General features: G+C 47.5%; 1 protein-coding gene across 3 annotated transcripts in view; it reads right to left on the bottom strand.

Moving 5' to 3' along the window:
- Window positions 1-7,507: 7,507 nt before the first annotated feature.
- The window catches only part of Ido2 (indoleamine 2,3-dioxygenase 2), a 44,733-nt gene continuing 32,457 nt past the window's right edge, over window positions 7,508-19,783 (bottom strand). For 2 of the 3 annotated variants that reach the window (XM_050146742.1, XM_050146740.1), the window contains exons 8-10: window positions 17,988-18,039; window positions 12,660-12,808; window positions 7,508-11,484 (exon numbers count right to left, since the gene is read on the bottom strand). In XM_050146742.1, the coding sequence (XP_050002699.1) occupies window positions 11,102-11,484; window positions 12,660-12,808; window positions 17,988-18,039 (584 nt within the window). In that variant the 3' untranslated portion in view covers window positions 7,508-11,101. The remainder of the gene's footprint in view (window positions 11,485-12,659; window positions 12,809-17,987; window positions 18,040-19,783) is intronic. The other variant, XM_050146741.1, reaches the window with a different exon arrangement.

A 19,783-nucleotide genomic window follows, 5' to 3' on the forward strand; every position in this document is an offset into this window, starting at 1 on the left:
CTACCCACCCTTGCCGTCCACTCATGCAGACACATATACGTAAATAAAGAACGAAAGTATTATCTTTAAAAAATTCCACTTCTCTGTCGTGATAACAAGAAGGTTTCCTAGTGAGCACACCTCTGGGTTCATGAGCCCAGAGGGCCGGTTACAAATGTCCTTTGCGGTTCCTCCTTTTCCACCTTAGAGGAGCCCCAGAGGTGGCCTCACCATCAAGATGGGAACGTTGGCATGACACTCGTGAGTTCTGTTGAGAAGGAGGCCAAGGCTGGCTTTCATTTCTCAGGCTCCTCTCCCACTGTGAGGGGAACTTCTGAAATGCCTGCTTCTAGTGCCATGACTTTTAAATGAAAGACTTCTGAAGTAAATGGAACTGTTTATGACTGAACACCGAGTTAGAGATTACAGTGAAGTAGCCTGACTCACTGGCCACCTGAGGGTGATTCATGCAAGGAAATCTCCAGCCCAAGCCGTTATTATAGTGACCAATTAAGACCTGTGTGGGCTTCCTGGGTTTCGCACGGAGGCTCAGAGATAGAACTATGGTCAGGAGTGAAAGTTCCAAGAAGCCGGTGCTGAAAGGCTGTAGCCCTCCACTGACGGGGAACCAGCTCACGCTGGCTCAGTACACACTTCCTCTCTCTCTCCCCATCCTTTGCAATTCCTGCTTCTTTGCCAATTGTGTCCGGATGGAGTAAGCAGGCCACATTGCTTATGGAACAGCAGAGAACATTGCATCAGACTGAGTACTCCAGGTTAATCTAGGTTCCGGTCTCTGTGCTGCTAAGCACAGGTAGGTCGTCTATCTCCTCTGAGCTTTATTTGAGCTAAACTGAGATAACAGTGGTGTTTGCCTAATAGGTTTGCAGTGGAACTGCGTGGAGGTAGTGTGTGTGAAAACATTGCCTCTGCTCTACCTACCTGTTCTTCTGGCCCTAGCCCTTCTCTCCTAGACTGGCCAGGATGCTCTCTTAGCCTCGGGTTTCAGTCCTCAGAGTGCACTTGATAGAGATTTGAATACAGTGTTCCAGGTAGAAAACAGGGCTGGAGGATAGACCCAGGAAGTCCTTTGTCCCTGGGGATTCACTACAGACTTTGGGGGTTACTGTAAAGAAGCGGATTCTGGTTTTTGTTTTATTTCTAGGTGGTTCTTGCCACCCCCTACTTATGTCAGAAGTCTGGGTTGTATTTAGTCCTGACTAGATTGTCAGTCAGGGCGCCCCAATCCCCAAGCACCTCTCCGCCTCCTCATGTCTCCCTTCGCTCCATAAACAGGAAACGGCTCCTGCCGTTGTCTGCAGCGACATGAGGGGACTCACAGCTAAGAAGGACGCACAAATAAACAGGTGGCTGGGGGTGAGGCCAATAGGGGCGGAAAGGGCAGCTGTGAGACATGTGGGTTTAGGGTGAGGCTAAGTCCAGGTGTCTGTGCAAGTTCATCAGAAAAAGATGGGACGGAGCTGAGGGGCCGCTGGGCTCACCCCACTCTACGGTCCTGAACTGGGCAGCATTAGAATACTGTGACCTCACACAACTGTCCCAGATCCTCTGGAACAGAAGGAAGGCAGCTCAGCAGTGGCTTGGTCAGGAGCCCCTGTTTGGGGGGATGTGGGTTTTAGGCTTTAGGGGGGATGTTCTGTGATAACTGTCCTGGTTATAGCATGAACTCTCTGACCTTCCTTATTCTATTGTCACGCTGTTGTGTTTGTTTAAACATAATTGGGCCAAGATCAGCCCGCGTGGCCAAGGACTAGCCAGGCTTACAATGACTCCACGCTGCTGCTCACCTCTGAATGCCCCAGGGCACACTCCTCTGTGAGCCAGCAAATCCCGGGCATTGAGGTTGGGCTTAGTTGGAATGGTCACCTCACAGATGAAGAAAGCAAGGTTTGGTTGAGTTATGGCAGAGTGACCCCATAGGCAGAGAGACAACGTGGATATTCATTCCACTGTATAAATTCTACTTATTTTTCAGGAGAACCTGATTTTTATGAAACATCTCCAAGTCTGTCTTTTCTCATTAACTTTTGAGATTTGGAAAATATTGCTTGTTGGATGCACTGAATCAATTTGCTTCAAGGTACCAGAAAAAAAAAAAAAAAAAAAAACTCTCGTCAATAGAGTCAGCATTGAATTTAGATCCGTGGTGCTCAATCTTCCTAACGCTGAGACTCTTTAATACAGTCCCCCATGCTGTGGTGACCCCAAGCATAAAATTATCTTCATTGCTACTTTATAACTGTAATTTTGCTCCTATGATGAATCTGATATGCAGGGTGCTCTTAGGTGAGCCCTGTGAAAGGGTTGTTTGACCCTCAAAGGGGTTGTGACCCACAGGTTGAGAATCACTGCTTTAGACATTGTCATTTTGAGAAAATCATCGCTCCCTGTATCTTTTGCCTCTTTCTTCAATTTCTTGAATTTTTACAATGTTCTTCTCTGACCAATAGCATTGCCTTTTATTTTGAAACTGAAAATGCTATCTCCTTCCTTCTTCCCTCCCTCCCTCCCTCCCTTCCTCCCTCCCTTCCTCCCTTCCTTCCATTTTGATAGCAGCCATTCTGAAGGACCGGGTTCTGCCTCAGAACAGCTGCAGGTTGAAGGCTGGCTCACACCCCCGAGGGTGCACTGGCCAGCCAGAGAGAGGAGATGCCTTGGAATTCCATTAGTGGAGTGTAAAACTACCCTTGGTTTTTGAGGCTATCAAAATGCAAATCCAGTAGGTAATGTTAACGCTTTCCTCCATTGCCAGGCTCTTATGTAACCCAGGGTGCTTTAGACTCCTATCTGAGGGAAGGGTTGAAAAATCTAAAGGGCACTGAGAAAACTGCGCCACGGAAGAACTAGGTAGAGCAGGACATAGCAATGTGCGCTTGTAATTCAAGCTCTCGTGAGGCGGAGGCAGCAGGGTTGTGAGTTTGAGGCTAGCCTAAGCTAATTATTGAGAGTGTGTTTTATTAAACAGAAGGAGGAAGAGGAGAAGGAGAAAGAGGACAGGAAGGTGGATTGGACTGAGATGGCTCAGGGATTGAGAGTGGGTCCTGCTCACAGAGGATGGGGTTCGGCTCCCAGCACCCACATCTGGTAGCTCACGACTGCCCATGAGTCCAGATCCCGAGGGATTTGATGCCTCTGGCTGCAGCAGGCACTTGTGCTCATGTGCATATACCTCCCCCAACTCTATAATTTAAAATAAAAGCTAAAAAGTAATGATAAATAGGACTTGCCATTCAGTGGTCACACACACAAACACATGCACACTTTTTAGAGTTAAAACATTTTGCCTAGTGCATGGCTGTTCTTGTAAATTATTACACTTAGACGTCTTCCTTGTGACCACGACGTCCACAAGAGTAAGAGACAGCAGAGCAAAAAAATACAAAGAGGACTTTTTGGAAGCAGGGGTGATGGCCTGCCCCCAATTTTCTGTCTGCAGAGGGACGAGTGCTCTTATAGTCTTGAGCCAGGAGGCGGAAGAATCCTCCTAAACTGGGTTAATGACACCATGTGTAGTTAATGACATCCCTGGTAATTCCAAATAAGAGAGAGGAGCAGGCTGCTATTCTTGGGATTGTTTGCATTCTACAGAAACAGATGCTATTCCACAGAAGAGAAGTCACCAGCCTGGGAGACCGGAAGCACTGAGACCAGGAGGTCAGGAGTTGAGATGTTAGGTCTCAGCAGTGCTGATGGGCCCAAGATGTTGTATGTCCTCACCCAGAAAAGCAGCTCCTGTGCCAGTGGCCTTGGGGGACTATTTCTGGAACCCTAATTCTGGCTGTCAGGCTCCGTGTTTCCGAAAGTGTTGCTGTTGTTGTTTTGTTGTGCGTTTTGCCGAAGCTAAGACTGGAGCAGGGCACACTCACAGAGCAAAGGCTCCATGACTGAGCCACACCCAGGTAGCCACCGTTCTCTCAAATCATGCATATGTCTCCAAAACAGACGATTTGGGCTAGATTTTAAAAGTAGAGAATTTGGGATAGAGAGATGGCTCTGTCCAGAATGTGTCTGCCTCACAGTGTGAGAACCTGGGTTCAGATTCCGACACCCACATGAAAAACCACGTGTAAGTATACACCTAGCTATCACCCCAACACAAGATGGGGGGAAAGGGAAGGAGGCAAGAGTATAGACACGTGGCCCCGGAGTTCATTGGCTGGCCAGCCAAGCAGAACCATGTTTGGTGAGAGACACTGTCTCAAAAATTGAGAGTAGTGACTGAAGAAAACACTCTATGATCACCTAGCCTACACACACACACACACACACATGAGTGTGCACACGCTTACATGAACGTGTCCATATACCACACACACATACCACAAACCCATGTGAAAAACAAACAGCTGGACATGGCAGCAAACGCAGGTTATCCTGGTGTTGGAGAGGCGGGACAATGGAAATCACTGGCAAACCAGTCTAGTCTAATTAGTGAGCTCCCAGGTGAGATCCTTCCTAAAGGAAGAAGGCGGATGAGCCTCAGGAGGGATGCCTGAGGTGTTCCTCTGACCTCCATGAACCCCTACATGCACGCACTCACACAAACACACACACGCACACACACACACGTAATTTATACGATCTGGAATTTGATGTAGGGTGGAACAGCCTTCCATGGTAGCCAGGGCAGCCATCAGTGTCAAAAAAAAAACGCTTCCCTAAAAATAAAAGAGTGTCAGGGAAAACTCCTGCTCTAGATGGGCCCAAGGCACTGAGAGACCAAGACATCCAGAGCTGGAGTTGGGTTCAGGACATGTTTAAGAGGAACATGTTTAGGCTTGGCACACACCGGCCTTTACATAGTAGGGGATCCGTGTGGGCCACATGTCCCATTGAGTTACACACAGTGGGGGTGAGGGGAGAGCAAGGAGAAAGAGACCTCATGCCTATGCTACTGTCTTCTTCTTCTTCTTCTTCTTCTTCTTCTTCTTCTTCTTCTTCTTCTTCTTCTTCTTCTTCTTCTTCTTTTTAGATAAAACCCTACCCAATTGCTCTCTAAGCCAGGCAACCATGTGGTTTTTCCTGTGCAACAGCGATCTTTTCCCCCAATGACCGGACTTGTCACTAATCTCTTCCTAATTTGCCTTCATTAAATCATCTTGGACACTCAGATAACACTTATCGTGGAGACGGGGAGAACTCTTTTCCAGTTAAAATAAATCTATCATTGTGTTCCTTTATCATATCTATTGTATGCCATTATAATTATTAAGTTTAGCTTTTACAAATAGACTACCGTTTGCTTTGGGGCCCACAGAGAGCCATCTGTGCTGATTTAATGCGGTTCTGGCTGAAGGCAGCACCTGGGGTGAAATAACTTCTCAAGGTCTTCCCAGTGCTCCTGCGGAGGGAAGGAAAGACTTCTAAAAATATGAAATTTTGCCTGTAACAAACAGAATCCAGCGCCCTTGAGAGTGCCTTAAAGATTTGCAGGTTGCTACTGCCCTCTTGTGGTAAGTAGTCAGAGCTGCAAGCAAAAACTAAACACTCAACAGCCATTCCCATCTCTGTTGTTTAGGCTTGGGGTCATAGTGGGAAGGGATGTTGGCTCTACATACGCTCCACAGTTACAAATCACTGTAACACATTACCCAGTAAGTCCAAGTACTTTCCACGTGACCCAAATGTCCACATTCAAATTAAGATTCTCAGACTAAACACTGGGAGCTGAGCTCCGTCATAGAGTTCCTGCTGAGCACGCCTGAGGTTCTGAGCTTATCTTTGTGCAGGCTTGCGTGAGAGAGGACGGTGCATATGAATGACTGCGTGTGCCCACGAAAATGATGTGGGGGGACCATGGGTGTCCTCTCCCACTTGCTGCCTTATTGCTTGAGACAGAGCATCACTGGCCAGTGAGCTCTGGGGATCCTCACATCTGTGCCCTGCTGTTCTGTGAACACACACACAGAGCCATGCTCAGGATCTTTACGAGTGCTTGAGACTTGAACCCAGGTCCTTACGCTTGTAGAGTAAGTGCTCTTGCCCAATGAGCCATCTCTCTCTCTCTGATTTCTTGAATTTCATCAATTCAAAATGTCAAGAAAGGTGCTAAAAAAAAGGGGGAATAAGATGAAAGACATTCTCTGGACAAGGCTGTGAGGTTCAGTAGCAGAGCCCTCACTGACATATGCAGGTCCTCACTGGCCTATGCAGGTCCTCTGCACAGAATTACATTTCTCAGACTTCCTGGGGCTTTGTGTAAGCAGGAGACATAGTCGCCTTTGTTCTCCGGCTCAGCATCCTTCACACAGCTCTGTTAGGTGGCATGCATGCAGGGGCTGCTCATTGACCACGTGGGCACCTCCCATCATTGGCTAAGCTCCATCCTCACTCTTGAAAAGTGTCTCCTGCCACACTCACTGAGTCAATACCAATTGCACAGCCAGGAACAAACCCAGGAAGTAGACTATAAACTCCAGGAACTGTGTTGAAACCATTCTTTTAAGAATTCCGATCTTTCACACTCTAGAGCACAATCTAGAAGCTGGTGGATGTGGGGTAGCTTGAGCTCTTCAGATGATGAGGGTGTCTAAGCCAGTTTGTCGAGAGGTTTCACTTAGTCACTATTCTAATGTCCTAGGTTTTTCCGGCAAAGGATTAAAGAAAGAGTCTATGGTCCCAAATTGAGGGCTAAAAGTAACCAGTGGATTGGGCATACATTATCCCCTGCGTTGTCCTTGTCATCTTCCCCGCCTGGGTGTTGGTGTTGCCAGCAGTGACTGGTGATTCTGAGCAGTGGACTATGCATTGTTCTCTGAGAGAGGTGGCTAAAACTTGCCACCTCTGTACATGGCGTCCCAGTGTGACCAGCCTTTCACTCTGAGAGTGGCTTCCCTGCTGAGCTGCACTGAGACACAGTGGATTTCATCCTTCATGTTTTGGATGCTGTGGTTGCATTTTCTAAGTTCTTCCTACATGTCTGAAAAACTAAAGTGACAGCAAGCGTTCACAAATGTATTTTATTTGTACGTTTGATTAGTCACACCATTAATTATGACTGTCTATGTTAATTGACAGATGAGGTTAAGATAAAAGAATTTGTGTATTAGAAATAATGTCAATAGATGATAAAAATAGCAAGTGTTGAAGAGTTAACAAATGATTTTTAGAATATATTGGCTAGAAAAGCTTTGTGCCCCATTGGCTCTAAAATGTTAGTAGCTCTGACCCAAGACTCCTGGCACAACCAACAGCCACCCCATCTCTAGCGTTGGCTAGACTTGGGGTCATAGTGCAAAGGGATGCTGGCGTATAAATTCTGCACACCCTTCACAGCTACAAAGCAATGTAGCCCAGTGAGAGGGTTGCAGCCCAGGGGGCAATTGAGGTGATACAGACTCGTGCGCATGCTTCCTTCAGAGCACAGTAAATCGGCCCCCAGGTGCCTGTGTGCAGAGGGAACAAACCCGTCTGAACAATTAAAGGTAAATGCGCAATGGGGTTGGTATGCCAGCTCTGCACAGAGGCATGCGGTCTCAAAGATTGGCGAGTTTATAAAGCAAATGACTTCACACACAAAAAAAAGCTCATTTATTTTTTGATGATGCGTACACTCAAGAAATCAGTTTTTAATGTTCGCAGGCAGCAGATGCTAAATTGCAGCGACTAACTAGCGATCGCGTCTCAGAAAGTAGTAAAATCCGACTTCTTTATTAAGTTTACTGTTAAATGAGCGAAGGAAGACAAGCGTCTCCTCCTTTAGCAGAGCAAATACAACATCTGTCCACGGGAATAGCAGGACTGCGTTCCGGAAGGGTTCCTCGTTCTGGAAGCGACGACTGACTGGCAGGTACAGAGTGTTTTCTCCGATCCCAAACTTCAATCAGATCTGAAATATAATCTCGAAATCCCAACCCCCTTCTTTTCTGTCTTCCTTTCCCCTGCCTTCCCTCTCTCCCTTCTTTCCTCCTCTGGGATTTGAGGACACTGATGGAGGGTGAACCCTCATCCGTGGAGACAGGGCTAGGCCCCCAAGGTCAGAACTGTGTGCACAAGACCCTCTTAGGCTGCTGCTCCTGTCATCAATACAGGAGACAGGAAGACGCTGTTCCTTAGGTTGTGTCCATGCACAGCTGGCGTTAGCACTGGTTCTTTTCTTTCTTCTCCTCCCCCTTTTTTTCTTCCCGGAGGGGCTTTCCTTTAACACTTATTTGGAACACTGAATGGCAGTTTCCAAATGTGCCAGAGAAGACTCAGTTTGGAACTTGCTGCCTTGACTTTGCACCTTGACAGCTGAGAGGGCCGTGTCCCTCTTGAAGGACAGACAGCTCAGAGCTAGCTCAGAGTCAAGGCAGACCGGAGCTGTAAGCACCCTCCTGCTGCCTAGCTTTGTGGCTTTAATGGTTTCGCTGTCTGGATGTTAAAATCGTCTGCGTCTTTGGTACTCTTCTTAAAAATAACCAGAACTCACTCCAACCATGTGTGGACACAACCTTGTGAGGAACCAGTGTCTTCCCGTCTCCTGCACTCGTAACAGGGGCAACACCCCCTGAGAAATGCACCTGAGCCCCCCACTTCCCAACACACTTTGCCCCAGACTCTATCCCTTCTTTTCTATCCATCCTGAGACTTGATATCTTCATTTCATAATGAGTAAGAAACCAAGGATCAGTTTCTCTATGGGACTGATTCAAAACCAGCCACACTGTTTCAAAAATGAGAACCATGGAATGGGAAGCTAGGTCTTAGCTTGAAGGCCCTCCACTCTTTGGGAACAGCAAGGGGTGGGGGCATGGAGGTAACTAGTCTCCCTCTTAGATACTTCCTGGACCCATAATGCACATGGCTCATCCCAGAGAAACATTTGAGATAAATAAGTCCGCCTGGGTCCTTGCGTGGAGCTGCTAAAGAGACTTCACCAGGAGACAAGGATGTCAAGTGGAGAGGAAGGATTTTTTGAGTCATTATAAGCTCAGGCTGAGGCTCTGGAGAGAACAAGAGAGGAGGGTGCTGCTAAGCCCTACACAGGAAGAGGAGCAGCAAGAGCAGTGACAGAGGAGCATGACCCTGGGGCTCCGAGAAGCCCTTATCATGGTCAGGTGTACCAACCAATCTTTGCTGGATGGAGCCCAGGGGATATGAGACAGGAAGAGCCCCAATGCCTTGGAGTAGGACCTGACTTGCACCCTCTTTTGGAGCTAGCCTTCTCTCTCCCCCAGGTACTGAAAGGTAGAAACCCTAAGCCAATCTCATGTGTTTTTATGGTGGCAGGGCTATGGAACAGCAGGACCATGGGGCCTGAAAGCCTTTTTAGATATGATGAACGGGGAGGCTAAGTCCACCTGATCTGGATCCACACAGGGGCCAGGCATTTGGACCAGGCTGGGCAATGATCAAACGGTCCTCACTGATGCTCCCTTCCTAGATGGGACGATGGAACGAAAGTCTGGTGCAGGTGTGTGTGTGTGTGTGTGTGCACATATGCATTTGAAACGTGGGGGAGGCCTAGTTAATGAGACTGGCTTTAAACAGGTGAAATCTGAGTTTTCTGCTGTCAGGTAGAGTAAGACCTAGAGCTAGAAACTTCAAAAATAACAGCTACATTTATTTATATCCGAAAACATGTGGACTTTCTATTTATTCCTATTTGGCTCACTTCGTTTCAAAGGGTCAATTAAAGCATTTTTCAAATACAAATTCCAGTGTCACTAGGAAAAAGAAAAACACTGCCCTAAAAATAGAGCAGAGAATTAAAATAGAATTCGCGATGACTCCACCATGTGGGGAAGACGCATCAGTTCCAGTTCAGTTGCAGAGAGTCCCATGCTGGTGACATTTAGGTTTGTATGCCCAGCACCCTCACCCACATGTCCCCACCGGAGCATCTAACCCTCAATGTTGAATTCAGCGTGGGCAGGGAGGAGAAGGTTGTCCCTGTTCATGGACGGTCCCCTAACCAAGGCTCTGTAGAGCAGCGCAGCAGGGACTTAGAGAATTAAGAGACTCTATAGCCAGCTGTGGTAGGCCATGCTTAGAGTCCCAGTGCAGGGGAGGCTGAGATTGGAGGATTGCCTTGAGTCAAAGGCAACCTGAGCTAAAACATGGTAAGAACCTGTTTCAAAATAAAAACCAAAAATAAACAAAGAGGAAGAGGGGGAGGCAACCAGCATTATCATCATTGTTATCAGCAGCAGCACGGCTCACTGGCTCATTCCAGATACTCAAGCACTAAGTCCAGCATGAGCTTAAAAGCTCAATACCAGCCCAAGAAACTCGTAAGACTTTCCTTCAAAATGAGAAACACAGAGAGCTGGGACTGGAGCTCAGTGGTGGAACAATTGCCTAGTGTGTACGAAACCTTAGGTGTAATCTCCAGCAGGGCAAAAGAAAAGAAATGAAGAGAGAGCTCATGGCAGTTAGTACACATGTATGACCTCAGAAGGTTGGGGTAGGGGAATCACAGGATCTACTGGAAGCTGGTCTGGAGTAGTTTGGTCCTGTGTCAAAGACAAAGGGAGAGAAGGGGAGGAGGGATGGGGACAGAGGGGAGAAGAGGAAAAAGGAGTAAACACAGGAAGACAAGAAAAGGACAAAGTGGGGGGAAGAGAGAAGGAGGGAAGAAAGAGGGAAGGGAGAAAGAGATTGAAAGGAGGAAAAGATGAGGTGAGAAGCCCAAAGGCAATTTGATTCTTTTAAACTTGAGCTTGGGTATCTCTGACTTGCCCACTGAAGCCATGGAGACATGGCTTCCGCTCTCGGGTGTGAGGCATGGGATCAAGCAGGACAGAAAGGTTTCTAGCAAGCAAAGTGGCTGAGGGTGGGGTGGAAGTGGGAGCCGCAGTTTATGAACAAAGAACATGGGGTTCTTTGGAGCAAAAGTATGCTTGGGTTCAGGCAGAGCTCTGGTCCTGGCTCAGACTCCCACAAGGCATAAGCACAAGGGTGCGGGGTGTGAACTGCTAAGCACAAGGGTGCGGGGTGTGAACTGCTAAGCACAAGGGTGCGGGGTGTGAACTGCTAAGCACAAGGGTGCGGGATGTGAACTGTTAAGCACAAGGATGCAGGGTGTGAACTGTTAAGCACAAGGATGCAGGGTGTGAACTGTTAAGCACAAGGGTGTGGGGTGTGAACTGCTAAGCACAAGGATGCGGTGTGTGAACTGTTAAGCATTAGGGTGCAGGATGGCCTCCACGGTCTTCTCCCTGACGCTCTTCAGGAAGCTCAGCACTGCAGTTCCCCCAGTGCCCCTGTCCTCCAAGGCATGGGGTGAGGGATGGCTCGGCATCTTGCTCCTGGCCCTGGAAGCAGCGGAGATGATGTAACGTGCCACCACATTGATGTGGTAACTGCGCAGCTGCGCCAGCGCCTCCACACACTGGTTGTAGGCCATCAGGCAGCATCCAGCGCCAGAGGTCAGTACATAGTCCCTCAGCGAAGGAGCTGAGGTCAGTACATAGTCCCTCAGCGAAGGAGCTGAATGCAGGTCGTCCAGGAAGGCCTTATGGGAAGGTGGCATGTAGTCTCTCATTCTGTGCAGAAAGTCTACTGAAAGAAACAGCCCGGAGTAAAACCTTAACACAAGGCCAGCATTCAGGAGCCTTTGCCTGCTGTTCCAGATCCAGACACACTGGTACCAGAAGGGTTGGATAGGGTTCTCGTTCAGCCTAGTTGGTCTTTTGTTATAGCTTCCAAATACTCAAATGTGCATTTCTGGATGTTGACAAGAGATGCAGACAAGAAAAAGAAGCAAGCATCTCTCAGATAATAAAGTTGGACAGGAATTACAAGCTAGGGTGTACATATCCCAAACCAAACATGAATGACATGACATTTCCTGCTAAGGGTCATGAGGCACGTCTACACGCATGCACACAAACCCTTACACTGACTGCCGGAACACGGAACACCCTGGTGAATTCTGTTCCCTAGATGCTTCTTGTGGTGAAGGGTCGCACAGGTGGAACCAGCTACCAAGGGCATAGAGAAGACATTGGGAAACAGGAATCTCAGTAAAACCCAGAGAAGCCAAAATACTGAAAACTCAAGTGTTTACTAGAAAACTCATTACCCCCTTAGCTAATGTGACGTTTTGTTTGTTTGTTTGTTTCGGTTGTTGGTTTTTGCTGCTGTTGTTTTGCTTTTGTTTATAGAGTCAGTAACTAACGCCAAACATTGAAGTCCAGGAACAGCTCTGGCTATTCCAGAAAACAGTGCAGATGAGACAAGAGTGTTTCGATTTGGTCCTGATCCAAGTCAAAGTTTGGGAGCATGAAAAACCTTTTTGGCTTTTAAGGGTATTTCAGAGGCTTCAAATCGATGGACTCCCACTTCTGGCCCAGAGGGATTCAGCGGGAGGCTGGGCCATCTCATGGGAAGGGCACTAGAAGAGGTCAGACCCATCACTGGCTGCTGCAGACTGGGCCACACAAGGTCCTAACCTTTGAGCTTACAGACTAAGGACCCAAGCCCACATAACAGTGACCAGCCCAGGTGTTCACCGTTCCAAGACATTGTGTTAAGACTTGGAAATGAACCCAGGATCCTTCTGAAATCTGAAGCTCTGATATTGACTAACATGGGCACAACCGTCTGGTGGTTTAGGCAGGGACAAACTCCAGCACGTTGTTATTTACACCTAGTTTTATAAGTTGGTAAAGATGCCTCCCCGTTTTGCCTAATTCTCCCCCTGAGAGAGTATGTGAGACCGGATCATTGCTTACCACTTCCCTTGCAATGCTGAATGCCCAGGAACTCATCGAAGGCCTGAAGCACAGAACTCTGGGCTGCACTTCCTCCCGAGTACCTCAAAGGCTCTGTGGCCACACCCTCATAGACCAGCCCTTCAGACATGGCTGGGTTGTCCTTCCACCTAGGCAAAAGCCAAAAAAAAAAGAGTGTAGAGGGATGTTCCAGGGCACAGCATCTTCTCTGCAGTGAGCACTGAGCCAGCGAGGAAGTGGGCATGGCACCAACTGTGGTTTGAGGAAGGGAGAGCAAATCTCGCCAGTTCCCAGACTCCCCGCAGAACAGGACCTGACATGACACACTCAATTTGCGTTCCAAAGCTATGCATCTGGAGTCCTTTCCTTAAGAGCTTTGCCATCTAGATGTCTACCTTCATCAAGAAGGGTGAGTCCTCTTCTGCCAACCAACAAAGCATCTGGGTCACAGGGTAAGTAGCAGGTTTGTAGTGGTGTCTCTGTCATTCTAAGTCACTGTGTTCAGAGAAGGGGGACGCGTGGACCCCATATATTCAACAACTATGTACTGACTCCCCCCCCCCATGACATCCTGGACATTCTCCAGACTCTGCTCTGGGGTTGCAGACGCACCGAGGAGCCAGGTTGCCATATTTGGAGGCTGTTTGGGGTCAACTGTCCCATGAATCTCTATGGTTATCAGCTGGGGCAGCCACATTCAGGAAGGAGGCACAGCACAGAGGGCAGAAGGGAGGATACACAAGAACGGGAGGCAGAGGCATCCCACAGACTGTGGGACAGGGGCTGTATCCTGGGAAGATACAGAATTCAAGCTCAGCCTCGCTGTGTGAGCTGGTAGGCCTGGCTTATCACATTTAACCTCTCAGAGCCTTAGCTTCCTCACCTGAGTGGTATTAGTAGGAACTGAAGCTCCTGGGGGAGGCGTGCCTGAGTTAAAGATTCTAATTGACTAATTGAGTGGTCAAAGAGAGTTAGAAAATCCAGATTCAAATGACACTGGGCTATCTTTAACCCCCTCCTGTCTGACCCAGTATGTCTATGACTCTTTGGAATGTATTGACTCAGTAGAGAAAGAGTTTCTACCACCCCAAAGCTGAAAGTGCCATCATATGCCATCTGTGTGAGACCTATGTATGGCTCTTTCCTTGTCTTCCTCTAGGTCGCCGACCTGAGGTCCCCATCAATGTACCCACAAAATCCCTTGGTTGGTAACTTTCTTTGTCCTTTGTTCAAAAACTCTTCCGTTCATTTCCACGTTGGGCCATGTAATTCAGGGACATCTTGAATCTGTGTTTTTTGGCCACTAATGTTTGGCCAAAGAATAAACTAACTCTTAGTCCTTTGAAGTAAGAGCTGTGTTTTGCATTGACATTCATATTTATCTTGTTGGTCATTGTAAGAACTAACTCAAACACTATTTGCCTGGAATATATTAAACATCCAGTAAGCACCCGCCATTTACTGTCCTAGCAACCCCAGGGAGCGTGAATGCCTGCCACAGCTCTCATCGCTCAGCCACAATGGACAAGCCTTCCTGAGCCTCTCCCTAGTTTGTAGGGGAACCTGCTTCCTGTACCTGTTCTGGGAGTTAAACGGGCTTCAGAGAGGTCTGTGCACAATTGAAAGAATTTCAGGGCTAGTGCAATGGGAGAAGGACATTTTCTGAGCAAGAAACACTGCAGACATAGCTGCTGTGGGGATAATGAACCTAGTCCACACCAGCGCTTGTGCTGTGATCTGTGTGAAGAGCAGCCGCATGCACACACATGAGGACCCACAGGATGCATCCCCTCCAGCTCCTGCCTCATCTTCAAGATGATCGCCCCTCATTTCCCCTCAGCTGCTTCCCTTTGGGTTCACCACTGAACGCCTCCTTTCCAACCTTGTTCTCCACCGTCCTACCCCACTCGGCAGCTGAACTGACAACCCGAAGCCCCAGACACATCGCTAGTTATCCCCTAACTGTGCCCTGCCCATGCTGTCTGGCCTCCACCGTGATGTATCCTTCACCTTCCCTGGCACGTTTGACTCCGTTCTTCACGCCTGCTCTCTTCTCAAGGTCGTAGCCATGGTTCCCTTTGCTTGGAACAAGAATCCAAAAGGCCTGCTCCAGTGCCCAGGTATATGTACTCACACGTCACCTGGGATGTGGTATTTTTAGATCCCAATAAACAAGATACCTAGTAGTCTCTCCCTAGTACCCTACATCCTAATTGGCATTGCCCCATGTGGTAACACGCATTGTAGAATGTTTGCTTTGTTTAGGTTTGTCTACTTAGCATTTTCTCCCTGCCCTGAAATCCCCAGCTCCTCAAGGACCTTTGTTTTTCTTCTTCGCTGCTGTTTCCAGCACATACGACGCTGTCTGGAATGTGGGAAGCCCTCGCCGTGTGTTTATTTGATGAAATAAATGAATGAAAAATGAGCATTCCACCAGTCAGTCCTGAAGGGACTCTGGCCAGCTCGAGCACGGTGAGGCCCTGCCCCTCTCTCCCATTTCCTCTGCCTAAAAACCTTTAGATTACATTCCTGAAGCTAGCTAGCTCCCAAGTCCATTCCCTTATTTGGCCAATCCCTCTTCCTGAGTCTGACAACCAAGGCCCAGCTCTCGAAGTAGTGAAATGCAGCAATCAGAAGTCCCCTTTGTCTGGCTCACATAGCTAACTCATCCTAACACAGGGTCCCCCTTTACCTTTATAAACCTCCATTTGCCTATGTGCCAGACTGTCTCCTCTCTATCCAGAGGCAGCCCTTTGTCCCTTCAGGACGAATACCCCTGCCCCCTTCCCCTTGTTCCTCTACCCTTCTCCCTCATCCTCTATGCCCTCTGCCACCACCTCCTAGCCCATTCTAAGGCAGACCTCCCCTCTCTTCTCTAAAAACTACACTTGCAAGATCATTTGCTGCTGTTTTACTGCCTGGGTCAGAAAGCAGCCATTTTAACTTTTCCCCCTTGCTTAATAAAGGAACTCTCTGTAAAAACAGGTGTTTGGGCATGGTCTGTGCTTCATCGTGGTCTGGAAAGGAGCCCCCACTGTGCGGGAGTCCCCCTTCAAGTATGGTACCACCGGAAGACTCAAGCCAAGTTCTTGAAAGGGTCCAGCTAGCCTAAGGGAACTATCCAATATGGCGGAGGCCAAGAACACATCAGGAAGGGTCCCTCCAGCACACACTGGAGTGGCTTTGTTTTAGCCAGCCATGCTGAAGCTGATGCAGGAACCTGCAGCACAAAGGGCAGATGACAGGGGACGTGGGTCTGCTTTCACACTCCACGGCTATGTGAGACAGTCTCTGTGAGCAGCTCTCCCAGGCGCTCCCAGGCTGGGCTGCTGTTTGGGAAGGGATGGGGCCATGTTCATTTCCGGTCTCTATGGTAAGGTTATTTGTAGCCTTGCTGGCATTATTTCTAGTGATTTCAAGGAAAAGGGAAGTCAAAAGAGACAGCAAAAATGAGGTGACATTTTCCCCCAGAGGAGTTCCTGGCCTTTCTGGGCTGGGAACTGAAGGGATCACATCTCGTTTCCACATGAAATCCTCTCCTAATTTTTTTTAAATGTGTTTTAAGAAGCAAATGAGACACCAAAGACCCAAAGCAAGGCAGATGCAGAGTGGAGAAACTGACATTTTAAAGACAAGTCTATTGTAAATTCTCAACACTCTGGATGCTTTTTGAAACTATAGCTACACTCTAGGATTTGGTCCAGCCTCTTAGCCACCCAGGAAACAGTCTCATGAAGAGAAACCGAGGACAGGCTTTATGCATACACCAGATAAAAAAGTGCCATTACCCTGCACTTATTTTGATGAAAACCAAGCTACCTTCTGGTTCCTATCACGCTCTGAGAAAACAGGAAGCAGAATGTATTCCTTTGAAAGACACTGGTGCATAGGACTCTAAAATTAGTTCCCCAAGATTTCCAACTGAATTCTTAGGACACTTAATACTATGAGATGTTCCCATCAGTGTAATCTATTAGATGGCAAGGCGGAAGGACCATTCAGATGCAACTAAGGCTCCTGATCAATTTAACCTAATGTGGGAATTTCCCTGACTCATCCCTGGTGGTCAAAGGAGAAGTCAGAAAAAATGTGTAGTTCTAGAAAAACTCCAAGGACCGCCACTGTGTCAGAAACCACAATTGGTGGAGGTGGTGGGGCAACATAGGAGGCTTCTAGCAGTCTAGCTATCATTTCTACACACACACACACACACACACACACACACACACACACACACACACCAAAGCAAAACCTAATCTGCTAGCACTGAGTTGGGAAGCAAGTTTGTGTTCATATTCTCAGCTAAAGCCACCTGGTCCAGGCATATTGGTGTATGTATACCCATAACCACAGAGCAAGGGAGGCTGAGCAAAGAAATCCCAAGTTCAAGACCAGCTTGGGCTACATTGTGAAATTTTGTCTCAATAACCTCATGGTTAGGGAGTCCAGCCCTCCCACCAATAATCTTGATTTCAACCTCTAGAGGCTATAACAGAAATCACCCTGAGCTTGCCTGCACTTTGGGCCCACAGAACTGAGGAAACAGCCAGGTGTTTAAGGCTGCTGAACACGTGGAAGTATTCTACAGAGAGCTGACAGGGGCTTCAGAGTAGAGAACCACTTAGGGAGGTCCGGCTCACTGACTAGTCTAGTATACGCCTGCTATAGGGTCTCATATAAAGGAGACAGAGGGAGGCAGAAAGAGAGATAAGGAATCACATAGCTATAAAATAAAACAAGAGTACCCAGGATCAGTAAAGCAAGGCCTAGCAAGGGTCTTGGACTATTCCTGCCACCACACAGCAAAACAATGAGACTGTATTCCCCACTGCTCTGAAGGCCAGGCAGTCTAAGAGCAAGGCAGAGACAGTTCAGTCAGGTAAAGATCTGGACCCTGGTTTCTAGATGGGTCCCTGGATGCTATGACCTCATGAGGTCAAAGGGCAAAGGAGAAAAATTTGACAATTACTTTCCAGGCTTCCTCTCCACTCTCCCTCTCCTCCTCCTCTTCCCCTCCACACCCCTCTCCCCACTTCTATCTCTTTTCTTTTCTTTTTTTTTTTCCCCCTGGTCGTCAAGTTAGGCTTCTAAGAGATCCATGGTTCTGGTCCAGTGGCTAAGGACAATTCCTTTGCACTTAGGTACCCTTCTTCCTTCTGATGGTGTAGGGAGGGTCTGTCCTCCTAGAGTGGACCCAGGTAGTGACTTTGCCAGCTTTGGTCGCTTGCTGTATTTCTTATTTTAGAAATCTCCTGTCTGTCCACCCTCACACAAACTTGGGAAACCGTACCGAGGTCTCAGGCAGGAAACCGATGGCACTGTACTTACCCAGAGAGGAAGATCCGGATGACCGTGTAAAATATGTCTGGGTCTACATAATCTGGAACACAATCAAACATGAACTTTACCAGAGGCAAAAAAACAATTGGCCACATGTGCCTGAACCCCACTGCTTTCCTGGGGCTCCCCCACCCCTATCTGATCTATGCAGAGCCCAGAATGGAAGCAGCGAGCACAGATGGAATGCTTGCTTGCAGAGGGCACAGGCTGTTAATCCATTCCGTGTGCTAGCCTCCTCTGCTTGGGGTACTTCTATTTTCTGCTCCTCACCACCGCCAGCAAGAGATTAAGGCCATCCTTTGAAAACACAATGTAGTAAGTAGACACGATGTGCAAGACTATGATAAGCTGAGGAGAGGAAAGCAGAGAGCGGGGACCACCCCCCTTTCTACAGGAGAGGCAGAGCAAATGACCAGCGTCTAGAAGTTTCTGTGTCAGCTGAGGGTTTCTCAGGGAGTTGTCACCACAGGTCCACAGGGCTCAGTTAGCTCCAAGCCTCATTGGCCAGCATGGACAGCCATGCTTGAGGGAGGATCGATTCCACTCTGTATGGACTCCCACCAAAGGAAGTGTGCCATTGTGGCTCTATTAATTCCAAACGTCTTTGGTCTGCTTTGAAAAGCTGGTTTTGCGACATTACTGAGGTCCTATGCCTTCTGGAGACTAGCCCACATTTATCTCACCCAGACTAATGCTTAGGTTTCTTGGTTTCTGAGAGAAAAAGAAACACCTTTTGATAAGGCTTAACTAATATACACCCTTCCCATTCCCTTCCCTTCCCTCGTATCACACATGGAGTCCAGTTCTTTGTCTCTTCTCTCTGTCTACTTTCTCTGAAGCTGGCAAGACTTGAGATGTCAAGGCCTCAATGCTTTAAGACACTTATCAGTGTGGCCATACCCTCTCTTCTCAAGGTGACTATGTCCCATATGCTAGATGTTTTCTAGGACCTCTCCTGGATATTGGTGCTCTCTCACCCGTATTGTTAAATATTATAAACAGCTCTTTGCAAAAGGAGTAACACTGTGTACTAAATTGCTATTTGACACAAATTACTGTATTAACGGTAAAGCCAAGCCATCCTTGTGATAGATACAGCAGAATTTACATGAAAATGTTAAATACATTCAGTGGATATTTTAAAAGAGACTCATGAGAGAAGGATCAATGCTTCCATTTGGTACTGTATTAGAGCTCCTAGCCAGAAGAAAGAAATAAAAGTTGTAAGAATTAATGAGGAATGGATAGAAAAGGTAAGACATCCCATGATGAAACCACATTTAAGCAATATCTGTCTTCACACACAGCTCTACTAAAGGCATTAGAAGGAAAACTCCAGCCTAAAAAGGTTAACCACACCCAAGAAAACACAAGGAGTAAATAATCCCAGACTAGCAATCAAAAGAGGGGAAACACACATGTGTGTGCACGCACACACACAACACACACATACACATACCATCACCACCACCACAACAACAAACTAACAGAAATCAAACACGGCTTATTGATTACTGTCACAACTAAAGGCCTCAATTCCCCAGTAAGAAGATACAGACTGATTGAATGGATGCAAAAACAGGATCCATTCTTCTGCTGCCTCCAAGAAACATACTTTAACATCAAGGAGAGCCATCACCTAAGGATAAAAGGGTAGAGAAAGATATTCTTACAAAATGCACCTAAGAAGGAAGCTGGTGTGGCCATTTTAATATCTGACAAAATAGACTTCAAACCAAAACTAATCAGAAGAGGTGGGAAGGACACTAGATATGCAAAAGAAA

Source organism: Alexandromys fortis, unplaced genomic scaffold (genome assembly GCF_014885135.2).
Source record: "Alexandromys fortis isolate MF-2015 unplaced genomic scaffold, M_Fortis_MF-2015_v1.1 scaffold_55, whole genome shotgun sequence".
In the NCBI taxonomy this organism is placed as follows: domain Eukaryota; kingdom Metazoa; phylum Chordata; class Mammalia; order Rodentia; family Cricetidae; genus Alexandromys; species Alexandromys fortis.